This window comes from Pinus tabuliformis, chromosome X, assembly GCF_031772625.1.
Source record: "Pinus tabuliformis cultivar Carrire ecotype Pingquan chromosome X, CPIR1, whole genome shotgun sequence".
NCBI lineage: Eukaryota > Viridiplantae > Streptophyta > Pinopsida > Pinales > Pinaceae > Pinus > Pinus tabuliformis.
In genome coordinates this window covers 773,258,180-773,279,215 of record NC_142308.1, presented here as the reverse complement: position 1 = coordinate 773,279,215, position 21,036 = coordinate 773,258,180, and the positions used below count along the sequence as shown (strand labels likewise).

The 21,036-nt window shown below is 39.8% G+C and overlaps 1 protein-coding gene across 2 annotated transcripts in view; it reads left to right on the top strand.

Annotated features, from left to right (window-relative positions):
* The window catches only part of LOC149142168 (HhH-GPD base excision DNA repair family protein), a 225,292-nt gene that overhangs the window by 28,700 nt on the left and 175,556 nt on the right, over positions 1-21,036 (top strand). The window contains exon 2 of one of the 2 annotated variants that reach the window (XM_089448873.1): positions 2,360-2,467. The exons of the other annotated variant lie outside the window; for it this stretch is intronic. Within the exon in view, the coding sequence (XP_089304999.1) occupies positions 2,360-2,467 (108 nt within the window). The remainder of the gene's footprint in view (positions 1-2,359; positions 2,468-21,036) is intronic. 2 annotated transcript variants of the gene reach the window in all.

The window sequence follows — 21,036 nt, the reverse complement described above, 5'->3', positions numbered from 1 at the left end:
GCTTTGATAGCTGCTTTATCTGCCTTAAGTCGTGTGGACCGGAAATTAATTGACGAATATGGAGCGAGACCTACTCCCTCCCATCCCGGGAATAATTGAATAAAGTTATCTCCGGTAACCGACATTGGCGTAAAAAAAGTAAGAATGGATGAATGACACATAAATCGAGGGCTATGTGGATCCTCGGACATATATGAAATGGAATGAGGATGGACCAAGCTACTTACGAATGTAACCACAATTGGCATAACTACGGTCGGGCTATCAAACACAGGGTCGGAAGTGAATTCCGGGTCGAACCAATCTGCGAATCGAGCTCTGTTACCCTTGCAATGATGTGGTACCCCCAGGAACATTCTAATTAAGTGCTCTCCGAACCGTGCGGGGAGGTTTCCCATCACACGGCTCACCAACTTGATATTATGGTTCTTAAGGGTAACAACCACCGTATGTCCGAACAGGATCCCCCCCCCCCCCCCCCCCCCAACTTCCCCCTCTATAGTATTTTTTCCCCTCAAAGAGCATAGCGAAGGGTCCCGTTTGAGGGGAAGAAAGTAGTATCCTGCCCTTCTTGAGAAGGGAAAGGTACTATGATTTCTTCCCCTCAAAGAGTTAGAAGGGTTGATCAGGACAGGACCTTACTGGGTTGACCTTTCAGGATGCGCAAGCAGGCTCGACCATAAGCCCCCCCACCCAATAAGTAAATTGAACCTTCCCCTCGCGCGCGTTATAACCTACCAAAGTGAATCAGTAAAGAAAGGCGCCATTCGTTATCGCTTTCCTTTGCCACTCAAGTAAGTGTACGGCATCTGCTTGGGCCCCTTCTTCCTTCCCGCTGATTCGCCCCCCCCCTATGAAAGTCAGTAGAAAAAGAGGGGGATCGATCAATAGTTGAGTGTACTACGAGCCCTCTGCCCCACGCATCCAACCAGCTCAGAATGCGTGGTTCACCGGTTCCACCGACTATACTCTTCCAGTTATTCAGTCGATACAGAGGTGCGCTTGAAGTGGGGGGTGTGCTGTCCCTATTGGACTCTTCCCCATAAGGCCCCCTAAAGCCCGGGCATAAGCGCCCTCTTGCTACCCATATGCGAGGCCCGCCCTTAGCCGCCGCCCGCCTTCCCCAACCTGTGCGTGGGATCTCCTCGCCGCAGGGGATCGATCGCTCCCACACCTGTAGCGTTCGTGATATCCTCAACTGTGTATCGAAAGGCGGGGCAGCACAGCCAGCCGGGGGTTTTTACGTCCAGTATGTCCCCCCCCTTATTCCCGACATGCTATGGTGCCCAGGGTAGTTCCCATAGAGCGAGTCGAGTCCGTATCGCCGCGGAGCAACTGCAGCGTCCGGATCGAATCCATCTACTCGGCGATTCATCCGGTGACTTCACGGTCGCCAAAGGAGCCCCAAGAAGCATCAAACATTTCAGAGAAGATCCGTGGAGCAATTTTTAGATAGCAAGCACTAGCTCCCGGTGCAACTTCATGAGAAGCAGTCAAGGATAAGATAGAAGATAATGAAACGCACGTGGTGGTTACTATGGCGGTTCCTTCTGAACCTAGAAAACGTCCGAAAGCACCTGCTACGGAACTACCGAGCAAGGGCAACGATACTATGAGTAAATACATAAAATCGAATATGGGGACAACCAAGAATCTAAGGGTATGTTGGTGTTAATGTGAAAACCCTAATCTACTTAAGGATATTGGTGAAATCTAGAAAATATTATTCTTTTGATGTTTGGGGTTTTTATCATAATGGCATGTTTGGGGTTTTGATACTATTATAGAAACCCTAGTCCATTAGGGTTTGTTGAGTATTGAAATCCTAGAGTCTTTGATAGATTAGGGTTTATGAGCAAAACCCTTATAGTATTTGTTAGTATCCTATAGTCATACTAGTCAAATAATAATTTGTCTTTTAAATTTTGTCAAAAGCATAAAAGTGTGGCTATGATCTTGTGGAAGATCAAGCTTGAGGTCTTACGTGGAATAATTTTTTTTGTTCATTGTAAATATGTCAAAGTGTGTAAAGAGTTACAGAGATGGTCTTTTTATCCCAAGGGGTCAAGTTAGCTAGCTCTAGGGGTCAAGTTACATCAAGTGATCATGAGAAAGATTGTGTTGCCATGCTTTGTCATCACGGGCACAAAATTGTAGGTGTCTTGAGTGAGTTACATGTCAAATCATGATTGGTCATAACATCGGCAAGAGTACAATGGTCAAGAGGACAATTGCTGCACTTTGGTCTTTCATGTTCAAACCGTAATTATTGCCACCAAAATCTGCTCTTAGCCACCTTGGGGTTATTTGCATGGTTGTATTCATATGAGATTTCTCAGATTTCCATTATTCCCATCAGATGTTCGTTGGTGGTTGCGCTTGGTTGCTGCGCAAAGGAGGCAGGGGAGCATTGAATTCCACACAGTGCTGCATTTCTCTCAACCCGGTGATAAAATCTCTCCCACAGGTGCAAATTCCTGTTTATTTTAGTTCCTTGGTCTTGAATGGTTACCTAATTACATGCATGAGCTGAGAAAATAGCATAGAAACCTGCAAGATACCTAATTTCATCATCACTGTGTTTTTTGCCATCGCTATGTTTTTTCCATTCGCTGTGCTTTCTGCTAATTGCTACGCTTTCTCTGCGTGCTGCATTTTTGTGCTTGTGTTTGCCAAGTCTGTGTTTTTTCTCTGTGGAGCCTCCATATGCAAAGTGTGCCATGCCTTTCGACTGAATTAAAGCGCCTACCATAATTGTTTATGCCTTAGAGGTGTTTGAAAGCCTATCTTCTCATGCGCTGTGCCTGTATTTTGAATTTTCTACCACTAGAATAAAAAATGTATTAGTTGTCTTGGGATTTCCAGCAGGTATTTGTGCTGATTGGTTTGTGTTATATAGGGTTTCCTTCTTAATTTGCTATCAAAGTTAAAATTTGGGGCCTCTTTTCATTATTGCTATTACTTGTTGCACAAATTAAGTTTGCATTAAAACCCTATAGTGTCCCATGCTGCAAACAAGGAACCATGTCAACTCTAGAGGGAAGAAAGCACAAGGGAGGTACTATTGTCAGATTTGAATTTTGAACCACAAGACCTCACATTCATCAATGCAGACCCAACAATTAGAGTTGATTTTGAGTAGGTGGGATGTATCAGGTTTTGTGAAAAGATTCAAAGGTATAATGCACAACTTATTAAGGAGTTTTCCATGATCTTTAATGGGTTGGAGGCTAAGGTGGGAGCGCTCAACTTTCCAGTTATAGGTGGGAGCGCTCAACTTTCTAGTTATAGAGGTCACAATAGCATATGCAATAGAGATTCCCTTTCAGGGAGAGCAATTGTTCAAGGGCATGCCCCTTAATATTGCCCATTATAAAGACTTTTTGAAGCCCGAGTATAGAGACAAGGAGTATGGGTCCATTGTTCCTAAAGCGTATCTACTTGAACATCACAACAAGCTTTTCAAACCTATTCAGAGGTATTTCACACGTGAGGGTAGGTTTGGAAGGATTTATCAATACCATTTCAGACTCTTGATGCATTTTACTGGGAAGAGCCCCTTGAATTTGCCCTTCTATCTATTCAGGAGTCTCAGTAAGATGGCTAACAAAGTGTAGGGGTAACAAAGTCAAATGGAACCAAGCCTTTTCCACTGTTCCTTAACTAAGTTGTTGGTATTGGAGGAGCTGAATAAAAGAAATCAATCATGGTAGTCATTTGTTGATTCTTCAAACCTGGTGGATGATGTGCTAACTAGTCCCTTAAGCAAGAAGGAGAAACCCTCAGCAGTGGTAAAGGACATTCAATCACCAACTGAAGTTTAGTGAAGAGGCCCTCAACTATAGTGTAGTCTACAGGAAACAATAGAGGCAAGAAGCTACAATTTTCCCCAGAAGTGGTGGATGTCCCTAAGAAACCCCTCAGTAGGTCTGCTGCAAAAAGGCTGCCCTTGGAGCAGACATTTGAAACCATGGAGACCATACCAGAAGATGAAGTTGTTGATTATAAAGTCAGGGAGATTGCAGAAATGCAAGAATAATTGAAGAAGGCCCATTTGATGATTGCACAATTGTAGCAGGAAAATAGGTAACTAAAGAAGGTTATTCTAGAAAAGACAACTCAACCTAGTGAAGATGTGCCAGTGGTTAAAGCTACACTAGCTGCTGCCAAATCCAAGGGCAAAGAAAAGGTAATCAAAGAGGATGTTAAGAAGGCAGAAGTTCCAACAACTAGGGTTACTAGATCCTCATCTAGAAAGCTACAAATCTAAGAAGAGAAGACAATGCAAGAAGAGAAGACAGAGGTAGATGAGGGGAAGCACACCTTTAATAGGTTGAGAAGGCAACTGAAGGAGGCTCATAGGGAGATTTCTAAGCTCAAGCAACATGATGAAATGGCCAGGAAACAAATGAGTGATCTTCTGGACATCTATCACCCAGCCATGGACAATGCCAAATACATGTTGAGCAGATCCCTTCCACTACACAGGCAAATGAAAAATATATGCAGGCAGAATCTATCTATGAGGAAAGAATTAAGAGCCACCAAACAACAGTTAAAGGAGATGCAAGAGAAAGATAGAGGCAAGTTAGACCTGTTGGCTGAGGCAGCCAAAGTTTGAATGCTGGAAGGGGTAAAATAACACAGTTTTGATTTTTGACTTTGCCTAAAATATGCTTGTTTATGGGGTTGAAGTTCCAGGTGATAATGTTTTGCATATAGTCCCTTTTGCAACCACATTTAGTTAGGATTCTGAAGTTATGTTTTGAAGAAGCAACTTTCACAGTATTTTGTACCCTAGCTAGCCTTAGGGTTAGGGTTTTTGGTGTGGAGATGAACATTTTGCATTTTTGGTGAAGGAAGGCTTGAAAGGGGTATATGGCATGGTTATTGTAGTGTCAACATCATCATTAACATGTGCAGCTTGTCTAGAAACATCACTGTCACTCAAACCATGAAAAACGATGGTGCTGCGCTTTTGAAACTGGCGCTGCATTTTTAGCTATAGAAGAATTTGTCAAAGTTGGAGGCTTTGTGCGGTAAAAGAAATCTTCCAATGGGGAAAATATGCATGTTCAGGCTTGTTCATACATGATGAAGTCACCAAGTAGCTCAGAAATCAACCAGAGATATCACAACCATGGAGCGTTGCGTTTGCTTGCTGCATTTTTGCATTTCTGGAGAATTAGGGAGTTCGCTGCGCTTCTAGACAAACTTCTTTTTGAACAAGTTTACTTAGTCAAAACTTGCCGTAATTTGTTTTTATGGTTTAGGTAATTGTAATAAGGCATTCAGTGACTCACAAGCTCGATTTGGGGTTGAGAAATTAATGTAAAATGCTTAGAAAAGATCTAGTTATGCAGTCCCTAGTCTTTAGCAGTCAGTTCTATTTTCATTGCAGAAGTTAGAAACTGAAAATCCTAATGAGGAATTCGACCCCTAGAGGTGGGAATTGACTCATTTTGGGCGTATTAATGATATGAATGTAAAGGAAAAAGTTGTTGGTCAGGTTAAGGAGAAAAGGACATTGTATTGCACTTATTTTTGAGATATTTTTATAGTGAATAAAATACAAAGGTGAAATTTGTAGGGATTCTTAAGTTAGTTTTCTTTGGCGACGTGCTTACTTTCTGTGTAAGTTATCTTATATGACAATCAAGCTTTGAATATATCTTGTTTAGTTAAACAATATTTGATTCAGAATTCACCCTGAACAATGCTCTGTTTCAGTTTACTAGACATCTATGTTTTCTGCTAAAATGACAGTTAGTATTCATCTTGATGCTTGATGCTCTTTTGTCATTTTCCATTTTTTCTTCACTCACCCTCCTACAACGAACTCAGACTAAAAAGCTCCAAAGAGACTACCTATCTCACCCCTGTGGAATCTCCATTTTCTTTTCATTTCATCACTGGAAACATAATCAGGTAGGCATGACCGTATGCCCAATGGATTTGTCTCCTTTCCTACCAACAAGCCTTTAAAATTCATTCCCTACTGAGCACTATACCTAGCCTAACATCTTAGTAATTTAACTTCCTAGACAGAGAGAGCCCTCTCTAAAGCTAGAAGTGCTAGATTCTAGCTTGCAAGTGGTTTTGTGGGTGCGTCTGAATTTCTGTCCTCAGCCTAGGGAAAATTACAGAGACCTAACATTTTGGCGCCGTTGCCGGGGAGCGAAAGCTTTTCCCTCGAAAAAATATGCAATTAGAGACTAGATCTAGTTCTCGAGGGTGTCAGAGAACTAGACACCAATTGGCTGAATATTTGCCCAAATTGTTAGTGATTTTAAGATCAACTGAAATCAATTCTTTTTAAGGATATCTGGCTTCTAGGAAAGTATACACCAAACATCATCCAGATCATAACCCACCTGAAGTTTTGGATAGTCCAGAGGAGTTGTTTCGAAAGAAGAAGCTTGCAAAAGAAACCAAGATCAGTGTCATAGAAAGATCCCTGTCCCTACCTAAAAAAATCGAGTCAATAGACTACATCCAATTTGATTTGAGGTTTGCACAAAGTCTTTTCAGATCCAAATCAGAAGGTAGTTTGTTAGATACAAAGTTTGATCAGTCAAAGTTGCAATCTTCTATTTATTTTCAAAAGCAAGGTGTATTAGAAGCAGAGCAAGATATCTGGGCTAAATTCCATAAGCTTGAAGATCTTGTCCATCAGCTCCACGAAGCTGCCACTAAATCCTCCAAATTATTCCATTCTGTCCCAACTGTCTCTATCTCACCATTTTCTGCTCCATTGATCATTCCACTGATTTTCACCCCTATTGTGTCAACTGTTTTTACTCCTGCATCAGCCACTCAAATATTAGTCCCTATACCTTCTTCCTCTTCATTTCAGACTCCACAAGCCCGTACCAGTTCATCTCATTTAGTCATGGCTGCTCGTTATGCACCATTAATTTTGCAGGGCCAACTTCATGATTTGCCCCTAAACTACGATCAAAGATTGCCTCAGTTTGATGGTACAAGGGTTTTGACAACACAACAACATGTTGACAAACTAAATGATTTTATAGATTTGGAAGAGGTGGACCATGAGGATGCCAAGATAAGGCTTTTTGCTCAGAGTTTTTCGGGAGAGGTGAAGAAATGGTTCAGAAGTCTGCCAACTGCAAGTATTGCAAATTTCCAGCAACTAGAACAAAGCTTTCTTGCCAGGTGGGAAGTAAAAAAGAACCCTCTTCAAATATTGGCTAAGTATGATAATTTAAGAAGAGCACCAGGTGAAACAGTTCAAGGTTTTTCAGCTAGATTCAACAAAGTCTACAATTCAATACCAGCTGAACTTAAGCCTCCTCTGGGATTGGCTCTGCTTCACTACCCATATGCTTTTGATGCAAAACTTGCATATTAGTTGAGGGAAAGAGATCCAACTATTTTAGAATATATGTAGAAAAATGCAGTTGGGGTAGAGACCAATTTGTTGAACAAGAAGGCCAAAATGAAGGCTGGAAAACGAGGAGCTAAAGAAGAGGCTTCATATCCGGACAATAAGCTACAGGTCATGGTGAAAACAGTGGAGAAGTTGACCCTAGTAAACAAATGTGTTGGAAGAGATCAGCAAGCTCCTCCTCAAGTTAGAAATCCAAACATTCGGAGGCCCCAAGTGCAGATAAAGCAAAGAAACCAAGGAGATCAGCAGCAGATTAGGCCTCCTTTTCAACAGAATTATGCAGAAGATGAGGAGACAACAGAAGATCAAGATCAGATTCATTATTTTGGTGAGGAAGGGTATGATGTCTTTTTGACAAAGGAGGAACAAGACATGTTTTCTCAGCCACAGGAAGACATTATGCAGATGGAATCAGAAGATTACAAGATGGGATACCAAAATGCCATTTTGGAGGTACAAAGACAATACAATTTGAGAAATAAAAAGGTCCCAGTAAAGCCTCCCAAGAAAGCCCAAGTTGATGTACCTTCCTGCAACAAAAAGAAGGTCGATCCTCCAAAGGAATTCCTGGAAAAAAAGATGCAGCCACCAAAGAGGTAGAAAAAAGTCAATCATATTTTGGTTTGGAGAATGAGATATCAAAAATCAGAATTTCTATTCCTTTTAATGAATTGATTAAGAATGATGGTAGAAGAATAAAATTTGTCAAAGCATTGAAGATAGGTGAAGTGTTAGACACTGCCAATTTAAGTGATGATCATCCGAAATTGCTTTTTGGCCCAAAAGTTGATGGGGATTCTCAAGATGGAGATGTGCCACCTTTTTATGTCAGTTTGAATGTGCATGATTTGATCCTACACAATGCCATGTTAGATTCAGTTGCATCACACAATTTAATGCCGAAGGTTGTCATGGAAAAGCTTGGTTTAGATATTACAAGGCCTTACAAAGATCTTTTCTCCTTTGATTCAAGTAAGGTGAAATGCTTGGGTTTGATTAAAGATTTGGTGGTCTCCCTCACCCAAATCCCAGCAAAGAGCTTAGTGATGGACATAGTTGTGGCTGACATTCCCCCAAAATTCAGTATGTTGCTGTCAAGATCATGGTTTGCAAAATTGAAGGGAACTCTACAAATGGACATGTCATATGCCACAATCCCTGTTTTTGGACAACCAAGGAGATTGTACCGGGAAACAACGATGAAGTATATGGTAAGTGGTAAGGAAAGACCTCAAAACCATCCTATTTATTTGGTGCATTCTGATATGGATTCCTTTATTTTATACAATGATCTATGCTTGGAGGAAGATGATCAAAACAGGGACAACACATCAGAGGAGATTGTAGGTGAATTGCAGGAAACAAAATCAAAACATAATGATGATGAAGAGGGCCTTTGGAACATGGATTTTGATGGGGCAGTGAGTAAAGAAGGGGCTGGAGCTGGAGTATGGATAATGAGCCCAAAGGTGGATAAATCATGGTTGTGTTCCTACAAATTAGCCTTTGATTACACAAACAATAGGCTGGATATGAAGCGCTGATTATAGGGCTGCAAACTTTGAAAGATTTGGGAGCAAAGCGAATTTCAGTCCATGGTGATTCAGAATTGGTTATCAACCAAACCAAAGGTGAGTATCAAACCAGACATCCTCGGATGAGGGCCTATAGAAATGCTGCAAACGTTTCCTAAATATAATCCGTCATTGATTCCTAGAGAACAGAATGCAATTGCTGATGTATTGGCCATCTTAGCTAGTACATTTAGGATTCCCATTTATCCTAATAGGAAATATGAAATACAAGTCAAACATAGGTCAGCAGTCCCCGATAATGTGAAGTGTTGGCAAGTTTTCAAAGATGATAAATAGCTGGTTAGTTTTCTGCAAATGACTGAAGAGTTTTCTAATTCACATATAGATCAAGAAAATTGTCTTGGGGGGGATGAACAACAGAGTTTAGGATCAGATTTGGATGATTTGTAAACCAGATAGCAGAAAAGGATGTTATACAATTGAAAAACAACATAACTCTGAAAGGTTTGGTGCCTCTTGAAGAATTGTTTGACCAAAATGATGTGGCAAAGAATCCTAGAGTAATTCCCTCTGAAACAGAAGCAGAAGACTGCAATATAGGAACCTGACAACAGCCTAAGTTCGTTAAGCTCTCAAAATCCTTGACTCCTGAAGTTAGAAATAAATACCTTGACCTGATGAGGGAGTATTCAGATGTTTTTGCATGGGAATATGAGGATCTTAAAGTACATGACAAAAGTATCATTCAACATACCATCCCAATAAAAAAAGATCGAAAGTCTTTTAAGCAAAAGTTAAGAAGAACAAATCCTTTATTGTTGCCTTTCATTGAAAAGGAAGTCAATAAACTATTTGATGCAAAGATTATTGTTCCCCTTAGATTTTCAAAATGGTTGTCAAATTTGGTACTTGTGAGGAAGAAAACAGGAGAGATAAGGCTTTGTGTAGACTTCAGAAATCTCAACAAGGTGTCTTTAAAGGACAATTACCCCTTCCCTAAGATGGATCATATATTGCAGAAGGTGGTTGGCTCGAGAAGAATGTCCATGCTTGATGGTTTTTCAGGGTATAATCAGATCTTGGTGCATCCGGATGACCAAGAAAAGACAACTTTCATCACTCCTTGGGGTACCTTCATGTATGCCAAAATGCCCTTTGGGCTGATGAATGTAGGGGCCACCTTTCAGAGGGCCATGGATATTGCATTCACCGATGAAAAGGATAAGTTTATTGTCATTTATCTTGATGATATCATTGTTTTTTCAGATTCTGATTTTGACCATTTGAAACATTTGAGACAAGTTTTTGAGAAGTGCATGAGGTATGGCATATCCTTGAACCTGAAGAAGTCCCATTTTGCAATGGAGGAGGGCAAGTTGCTTGGGCATATCATCTCAAAAGATGGCATCAAAATTGATCCAAACAGAGTGGCTGCAATTCAGAAAATTGATATCCCCAGGAGTAAAAAGGAGGTACAGTCATTTTTGGGCCAAATTAACTTTTTGAGGAGGTTCATTCCTAATTTAGCAGAAATTATCAGATTTTTGACTGACATGCTAAGGAAGGAAAGTGAAATCAGATGGACTCTTGAAAATAAGAAATATTTTGAAGAGATTAAAAAGGCTTTAGCTACTGCTCCTGTTTTGGCAAGTCCAAATTATGCTAGAGATTTCATCATTTTTTCTTTTGCATCCGAGCACACTATTGCAGTGGTCCTCTTGCAGAAAAATCAGCAAGGTAATGAGCAGCCCATAACATTCTTCAGTAGAGGTCTAAGAAATTCTTCCATCAAGTATAACATTATGGAGAAACAAGCATATGCATTGGTAAAGGCTTTGAAGGATTTCAGAGTCTATGTGCTCCATTCCCATGTGGTTGCATATGTTCCTAATGTTGTTGTGAAGGACATTTTAAGACTGTTAGATCCTGAAGGCCGGAGGGGCAGATGGATAGCAACAATTTTGGAGTATGATGTGGAGATTAAACCTACTAAGTTGATAAAGGTTCAAGGATTGGCCAAATTGGTGGCAGATTCATATCTCAGTGTGTTGGACATAAACGTTATTGCTCGTTTGTCTAATGACAACAATGAAGAATCTACTCAACAGGTATTCGAAAGGTTTCTCTCCTCCCCTTGGTATGCTGACATAATTTATGTTTTGCAACATTTACAGGCTCCTCTAGAGTTGACCAAAACAAAAGCAAGATTTTTGAAGTTGAAGGCTGTAAAATTCTACATCTTAAATCAATTTCTCTATTCGAAAGATTCAGGAGGTGTGTTGTTAAATTGTTTGTCGTAGGACGAGGCCCAGAAGGTTATGGAGGAATTTCATAAAGAAGATTGTGAAGGGCATCATTTTTGGAAAGCCACAACAAATAAGATCTTGAGGGCTGGCTTTTACTGGCCATCTTTATTTGCTGATGTGTACAAAAGGGTATCAAGCTGCCATGAATGCCATATTTTTGAAGGAAAGAGAAAGCTTTTACCCTTACCCTTGAAACCTATTGCAGTGCAGGCACCTTTTTCGAAGTGGGGTTTGGATTTCATTGGGGAAATCCATCCCTCATCTTTAGGTCAACACAAATGGATTATAATAGCCACATATTATTTCAAAAAATGGATAGAAGCGATACCAACCAGGCAAGCCACGGATACAGTCATCATTCAATTCCTAGAAGGTAACATTCTTTCGAGATTTTGTTGTCCTTATAAATTAATCACAGACAATGCTGTTGCCTTTAAGTCTAAAAGAATGGTTGAATTTTGTCACAAATATCACATTGTACTTGATCGCTCAACAACATATTACCCACAAGGTAATGGCTTAGCTGAGTCCTCTAACAAAATTCTGGTAAGAAATTGCTACAGGATAACAAGAAAACATGGCACAAAATGTTAATTTATGCCTTGTGGGTTGATCAGGTAAATACCAAAAAATCAATTGGTATGTCTCCTTTCGAGGTAGTGTATGGGACAAATGTTATTTTCCCTTCTTCTTTGGGAATTCCAGTCATGAAATTATTGCAGGAAGAGGATACAGAACCAAATGACATGCAAAGGAGGATTAACCAAATGATTCAGCTGCAACAAAGTAGAGAGGAGGTGTACAACAACACTCAGACAATTCAGGACAAGATAAAGAAAATCTTTGATTGGAGGACAAAGGTTGAGGACTTTCAAGCTGGTGACTTGGTTTTAAAATGGGATGCTAGAAATGAAGAAAAAGGGAAGCATGGTAAATTTGAAAACCTTTGGAAGGGACCTTTCAAGGTTGCAGCATTTCACGGGAGCAATGCATACTTGCTACAAGATTTAACAGGGGAGTTTCTTACTGGAGGACCTGTGAATGGCAGGTTCCTCAAGCATTATTTCACTTGAATTCAGCTGAATTTCATCACTACATTGTATATATTCATTTAATTTTCAGTACTGCAGGTGTGGGCAGCTGATTATCAAAATTTGAAGCCCGAAGAGAAGGCCCTGAGATTTTGATGGCCTACTGCCATTTTTTCAGAATGTAATAAGTTTTTGAGTCAGTTTGAGTCAGTTTGGAGTTACGTCAAGAAGTCGATAAGCCCAATGGTTACACACTTGGTCTATGGTGTTCTTGGCACCTCATAGGGAGGATGCCATCCCCATTGGAGCCAGTGTTAGTATCCTATAGTCATAGTAGTCAAAAAATAAATTTTGTCTTTCAAATTTTGTCAAAAGCATAAAAGTGTGGCTATGATCTTATGGAAGATCAAGCTTGAGGTCCTAGGTGGAATAATTTTTTTTATTCATTGTAAATATGTCAAAGTGTGCAAAGAGTTACAAAGATGGTCTTTTTATCCCAAGGGGTCAAGTTAGCTAGGTTTAGGGGTCAAGTTACATCAAGTGATCATGAGAAAGATTGTGCTGCCATGCTTTGTCATCATGGGCACAAAATTGTAGGTGTCTTGAGTCAGTTTACATGTCAAATCATGATTGATCATGACATCAACAAGAGTACAATGGTCAAGAGGACAATTGCTGCGTTTTTGCAAAGTGTTGCGCTTTGGTCTTTCAAGTTCAAACAGTAATTATCGTCGGTAAAATCCGCTCTCAGCCACCTTGGGGGGGTTATTTGCATGGTTGTCTTCATACGAGATTTCTCAGATCTCCATTATTCCCATCAGAAGTTCGTTGGTGTTCGTGCTTGGTTGTTGCGTAAAGGAGGCAGGGGAGCTCTGCGTTTCTCTCAACCCAATGATCAAATCTCTCCCATAGGTGCAAATTCCAATTTATTTTAGTTCCTTGATCTTGAATGGTTACCCAATTACATGCATGAGCGAAGAAAATAACATAGAAACCTGCAAGGTACCTAATTTCATCATCGCTGCGTTTTTGGCCATCATTGCTCTTTTTCCATTTGCTGTGCTTTCTGCTAATCGCTGCGCTTTCTTTGTGTGCTGTGTTTTTTGTGCCTATCTTTGCCAAGTCTATGTTTTTTCTCTATGGAGCCTCCATATGCAAAGTGAGCCATGGCTTTGGACTGAATTAAAGCTCCTACCATAATCGTTTTTGCCTTAGAGGTGTTTGAAAGCCTATCTTCTCATGCGCTGCATTTCTGGCTCTGCGCCTATCTTTTGCATTTTCTGCCACAAGAATAAAAATGTATTAGTTGTGTCGGGTTTTCCAACAGGTATTTGTACTGATTGGTCTGTGTTATATAGGGTTTCCTTCTTAATTTTCTATCAAAGATAAAATTTGGGGCCTCTTTTCATTATTGCTATTACTTGTTGCACAAATTAAGTTTGCATTAAAACCCTATAGTATCCCCTGCTGCAAACAAGAAACCATGTCAACTCCAGAGGGAAGAAAGCACAAGGGAGGTGCTATTGTCAGATTTGAACCACAAGACCTCACATTCATCAATGCAGACCCAACTATCAGAGTTGCTTTTGAGCAGGTGGGATGTATCAGGTTTTGTGAAAAGATTCAAGGGTATAATGCACAACTTACTAAGGAGTTTTCCATGAGCTTTAATGGGTTGGAGGCTAAGGTTGGAGCGCTCACCTTTCCAGTTACAGAGGTCACAATAGCAGATGCAATAGAGATTCCCCTTCAGGGAGAGCAATGGTTCAAGGGCATGCCCCTTGATATTGCCCATTATAAAGATTTTTTGAAGCCTGAGTATAGAGACAAGGAGTATGGGTCCATTGTTCCTAAAGAGTATCTACTTGAACATCACAACAAGATTTTGCAAGCTATTCAGAGGTATTTCACATGTGAGGGAAGGTTTGGAAGGATTTATCAATACCATTTCAGACTCTTGATGCATTTTACTGGGAAGATCCCCTTGAATTTTCCCTTCTATCTATTCAGGAGTCTCAGTAAGATGGCTGACAAAGTGCAGGGGAAACAAAGTCAAGTGGAACCAAGCCTTTTCCATTTTTCCTTAACTAAGTTGTTGGTATTGGAGGAGCTGAATAAAAGAAATCAATCATGGTAGTCATTTGTTGATTCTTCAAACTTGGTGGATGATGTGCCAACTAGTCCCTTGAGCAAGAAGGAAACACCCTCAGTAGTGGTAAAGGACATTCAATCACCAACTGGAAGTTCAGTGAAGAGGCCCTCAACTACAGTGTAGTCTACAGGAAAGAAGAAAGGCAAGAAGCTACAATTTTCTCCAAAAGTGGTGGATGTCCCTAAGAAACCCCTCAGTATGTCTGCTACAAAAAGGCTGCCCTTGGAGCAAACATTTGAAACCATGGAGACCATACCAGAAGATGAAGTTGTTGATGATAAAGTCAGGGAGATTGCAGAATTGCAAGAACAATTGAAGAAGGCCCATTTGATGATTGCACAATTGCAGTAGGAAAATAGGTAGCTAAAGAATGTTATTCTAGTAAAGACAACTCAACCTAGTGAAGATGTTCCAGTGATTAAAGCTGCAGTAGCTGCTTCCAAATCCAAGGGCAAAGAAAAGGTAATCAAAGAAGATGTTAAGAAGGCAGAAGTTCCAGCAGCTAGGGTTACCAGATCCTCATCTAGAAAACTACAAATCCAAGAAGAGAAGACAGTGCAAGAAGAGAAGACAGAGGTAGATGAGGGGAAGTGCACCTTTAATAGGTTCATAAGGCAACTGAAGGAAGCTCACAGGGAGATTTCTAAGCTCAAGCAACAGGATGGAATGGCTAGGAAACAAATGTGTGATCTTTTGGACACTTATCATCCAGCCACGGACAATGCCAAATACATGTTGAGAAGATCCCTTCCACTACACAGGGAAATGAAAAATGTATGCAGACATAATCCATCTATGAGGAAAGAATTAAGAGCCACCAAACAACAGTTAAAGGAAATGTAAGAGAAATATAGAGGCAATTTAGACCTGTTGGCTGAGGTAGCCAAAGTTTGAATGCTGGAAGGGTAAAATAACATAGTTCTGATTTTTGACTTTGCTTAAAATATGCTTGTTTATGGGGTTGAAGTTCCAGGTGATAATGTTTTGCATATAGTCCCTCTTGCAACCACATTTAGTCAGGATTTTAAAGTTGTTTTGAAGGAGCAACTTTCACAATATTTTGTACCCTAGCTAGTCTTAAAGTTAGGGTTTTTGGTGTGAAGATGAACATTTTGCATTGTCGGTGAAGGAAGGCTTGAAAGGGGTATATGCCATGGTTATTGTAGTGTCAACATCATCATCAACATGTGCAGCTTGTTCAGAAACATCACTGTCACTCAAACCATGAAAAAAGATGGCGCCACGCTTTTGAAACTGGCGCTGCATTTTTGGCTACAAAATAATTTGTCAAAGTTGGAGGCTTTGTGCGGTAAAATAAATCTTCCAAAGGGGAAAATATCCATGTTCAGGCTTATTCATACATGATGAAGTCACCAAGAAACACAGAAATCAACTAGAGATATCACAAGCATGGAGCAATGTGTTTCCTCGCTGAGTTTTTGCATTTCTGGAGAATTAGGGAGTTGCACAGTGCCAGGCGCTGCGCTTCCAGACATACTTCTTTTTGAACGAGTTTACTTAGTCAAAAATTGTTGTAATTTGTTTTTATGGTTTAGGTAATTGTAATAAAGCATTCAGTGACTCACAAGCTCTATTTGGGGCTGAGAAATTAATGTAAAATGCTTAGAAAAGATCTAGTTATGCAGTCCCTAGTCTTTAGCAGTGACTTCTATTTTCATTATAGAAGTTAGAAACTGAAAATCCTAATGAGGAACTCGAACCCTGGAGGTGGGAACTAACTCATTTTGGGCCTATTTATGATATGAATGTAAAGGAAAATGTTATTTGTCAAGTTAAGGAGAAAAGGACATTGTATTGCACTTATTTTTGAGATATTTTTACAGTGAATGAAATACAGAGGTGGATTTTTCAAGGATTCTTGAGTTAGTTTTCTTTTGAGATGTGCTTCCTTTCTGTGTAAGTTATCTTATATGAGAATCATGCTTTGAATTTATCTTCTTGTTTAGTTAAACAAAGATTTGATTTAGAATTCACCCTAAACAGTGCTCTGTATCAGTTTACTAAACATCTATGTTTTTTGCTAAAATGACAGTTAGAATTCATCTTAATGCTTGATGCTCTTTTGTCATTTTCCATTTTTTCTTCACTCACCCTCCTACAACGAACTTAGACTAAAAAGCTCTAAAGAGACTACCTACCTCGCCCTTGTGGAATCTCCATTTTCTCTTCATTTCATCACTAGAAACATAATCAGGTAGACATGACCATATGCCCAATGGATTTGTCTCCTTTCCTACCAACAAACCTTTAAAATTCATACCCTACTGAGCACTATACCTAGCCTAACATCTGAGTAATTGAACTTCCTAGACAGAGAGAGCCCTTTCTAAAGCTAGAAGGGCTAGATTCTAGCTTACAAGTGGTTTTGTGGTTACCTTTAATTTATCTCCTCAACTTAGGGAAAATTACAAATAGCTAACAATATCTATAGTTAAGCTCCTAGGAATGAATCCCTAGGTGTATGCTTGTCCGTCTGATTGAAACGCTAGCTTGATCAAGTTTGTTATATGTCTAACTTTAATGTATTGATATTTTGTGTCTTAGGTTTACCTGATATATGTTGTTATGATATGCTTGTGCATGATTATGAAGTCTTAAATATGTATTTGTGCTAACCTAATTGTTGATGCTCATTGTAGGGTTTGTAACTAAGCCCTAGTCATAGTTTGATATTCTAGGATATAATGATAATGTTCAACTTTGATGATGAATCTAGGGTTTACAATAAACCCTTGTAGTAGTTGGTCATATTGTTGAAACCTGAGCTTATGCTGGGATTGTTTTTGATCGTTGAGGCTTAGTGTCTCATAGATGGAATCTAGGGTTTGCATTAAATCCTAGTAAAAATCTAACATATGAATTGTAAAGTTGTTAGATGCGTTGTAGAACTACACTTGTTTGAATTGCTTCTAGGGTTTGCTATATAGAAGAATTTGTCATATCTTTGAAAGTGATATTGAAGCCCTAGATATAATGAGACTGATATCTTGATTAATTTTCTGATATGATCTAGGGTTTGTAACAAAAACCCTAGCACAAAGTTGAAGTATAGAAGTACGTGTCTCTTGCTGACTATGAACCTAACTAAGTTTAGGTATTTGATGTCTAAAAGTTCAATGCTTCCATTATTGTATGATTCTGATATGGTTAACTGCATGCTTGGTTGTACTTGCTGTTTAAGTTGTCCAGGTAGATAATCTTCAAAATGTTGAATATATTTGTAAGTAAAGTTGACTTGATTGGTAAGCATGATGAAGGAAGTTGTATGAATGATGATGATCAAAATGGTTTTGAAGGAATGAAGTCATGAAATATTCTCCGATGTTATGAAAAAGAAGTTGATCTCCCTAAAGTTAAGAGGGAGCCTGGATAGAAGAAATCTCCCTAATTGAGAGGGAGGGCATATTATAGTCATGATGGATACCTTGAAGAAGATATTGGAGAATGCATTTTTGTTGACACCTAATCTTCATGATTGGGGGAATTTGTAAATAAATAAATTAGGAATGTGAACAGTCATCGGGAGATGAACTGAACAATCACTCCTATTGTATATAACAATAACCTACCTATGGAATAATAGACAAATCAGTTTTACTGCCTTTAGAGAGTTACTGCCTGGCCTGACATGGTATCAGAGCCAGTTCTAAAAATAGTTGTAACTCCCTTCATTTTTGCTACTGTGGGCTATACGCTGGCCTGAGCTCTGTCCTCAAACGCCTCTGTCGTTCTGTCCACTGAGCGCTGCTCTGCCTCTGTCCTCAAATGCCTCTGTCGTTCTGTCCACTGAGCGCTGCTTCCCCTCTGTCCTGATGATGGCCTGTCCGAGCTCATTTCGCTCTCTGCGCTTCTATGCTAAAATCTCTGTCGAAACTCTGCAAATCTCGTTCATTCTTGAATACATTCGTTGAAGCGCGTCATTGCATGTTGTATTCAACAATAATATTACTGTTGAAGGGGTCGTATTGCTGTGTTGAGACATTTGCTTTGGAAAGTTCAAAACGATTGAAGAATTAGTATGAGAGCCTGGTCAAAGCTTGGAGGTGTTGCGGTGTTTGGTAAGTGCTTTCAAAAATCGGAATTCGTTATCAAGCTCATAAATTGCAAAAGATTGATGGTCAATGGCGTATACAGTGAATGCTTGAAGTTTTTTAGTCAGTTGAATGGCACTATACGTTGGAGTGATTGTATCCACTGCTCTACCGTTTCCATACGCTATACACTGGAGTAATTGTGTATGCGGTCCCCTCAGCTCCCACAAGTGTATTCATTGTGCGCCCTCTCCTTCGGTCGCACTGTATTAAACCACCTCCGTGCACTCTTGCGGTGAACCGTTTGATTCATCACTCCATAACACTGTCATAACATACCTCCCTCCCGCTCCAGTTTCTCATATCCCACTGTCATAACATACCTCCCTCACCGCTTCGATTTCTCATATCTCGCACAAGGGGAACGTCCTTCATCATCTCATTCTTTTTCTCGCTCGGTAGGCGGAGGGGGTTTTGCTCGAAAGCATCGTGGAGAACCAGAGGATTGTCCACCTCTTGTTGGCCAGGCTGAACAAGTTCATACCTGGCGTCCGCCAATAGGGAGAGGGAGAGAATAGCGGGAAGCAACAAAATTAAGAGGCACCGCGCCATTGCAGAACTGATACTTAAATACGTTGTTCCATATTACCTAAATACATTGTTCTATACATATATAATGCTGATATACATTAGTTCGTTGTTGCTTTTGGCTCCGGCGTTTGGCTCCCACGTTGTATATGAATGTTATTAACGTTGTACGATTGGAATGTTATTATTGTTGTCGTATTGGAATGTTATTAACGCTCTTGCGTTTGGCTCCCACGTTGTCCCCCATATACCACGACAAAATAATACCTCTGTTTTTAATATATCTGAGTACAATTTCACTGTACATCAGCAGAAGTTTTTTTTATCAGCAGAAGTATTTTTTACAGAATGCATTCAATCATCTCTATGGTAGGAATAGTTCTCACTGGCAAGGAGAACTATCCTGAATGGTCCCGGATGATAAAACACACCCTCATCTTCAATGAGTTGTGGAAAGGAGTGTGTGTCGGAGAAGCAGACAATGACCCAGTGCAGCCTACATCAGACAAAGAGCTCGTCATTTGGGAAAACAAGAACAACAAAGCCTATGCATTAATCGCAGCATCTGTAAATGAAGAATTTGCTGAAAGAGAGAAAGCCTTTGGAAAGAAGGCAGCCCCTGAATCTTCTGAAGAGACTGTGTGCCTTGCTCATAAAGAAAAGCATCCTGCTCAAGATTCTACAAGAGGAAGAGGTGGACGAAGAGGAAGAGGAAGATACTTCAGAGGCAGGGGGGTAGACATTCTCAAGGAGAAAAGGCAGACTTACATTGCATTCGCTGCAAAAGAAATGGATCACATGATGCCTCTACATGCAAGCTACCATGGGACAAAATTGAGCAGAAAAGAAACCAACAGAAAGGTAAAACTGATGATACAGACAAAGGTAAAGCACCTGAATCCGCTCACTATATTGAGGCACAATGTAACATTGGAGTAAATGAAGATTTGTTTAATGCTTCACTTGCTTCTTCGAAAAATGATTGGTTGCTTGATTCAGGAGCAACCTGTCATATGACTCATAGAAAAGATTTTTTTGAAGATTTCACTGACAATGTTGATGGAGCAGTATGCTTTGCAGATCAGTCAAAAATCAAGCCATCAGGGCTTGGCACAATCAGGCTTAAATTGCCTGGTCTTCCAGACTTTCTTCTGGATCATGTTCTATATCTCCCACAGCTCAAGAGAAACTTGTTGTCCTTGGTTCACATCCGCCAGCAAGGTCACTCCATTCATATGTTTGATGGCGAGCTTGAGGTAAGAAAAGCATCTGACCACTCACTTGTCATGAGGGGAATAGAAGAAGAAAGGCTTCTCAAACTGCAAGGAACCTCTGCTCATGCACAACATTTCTCATATATTTCTCATCATGAAGAAGGTACACTTCCATCAAGTTTATTATGGCATGCTAGATTTGGACATTTATACTATGACAGTCTCCGCTTATTGAAGAAAAATGGTGTTGCTGGTTTGCCTACAATTCCTAGGATACATAAGCAATGTGATGCTTGCATTCTAGGAAAGCATAGCAAACAGTCTTTTCATTATTCACATTCAAGAGCACATAGGAAGCTTGAACTCATTCATTCAGATTTATGTGGTCCAATGCCTGTTCCTTCTGCAAATGGAAATAAATATATCATGACATTTATTGATGATTACACCAGAATGTGTTGGGTTTATTTATTGAAGAACAAATCTGATGCCTTTCAAACATTCAAGAATTTTCATAAATGGATTGAAAATGATGCACAATCTCATATTGGGTCTATTCGCACTGATAATGGAAAAGAATATACATCAAATGAATTTGAAAACTATCTTCGCCAACATGGGATCAAACATCAAACAACTGTGCCTTATAATCCCCAACAGAATGGTGTAGCTGAAAGAATGAATAGAACAATCTTGAATATGGTACGATCCATGCTTTTCTTCAAAAATGTAAAGATAATGTTTTGG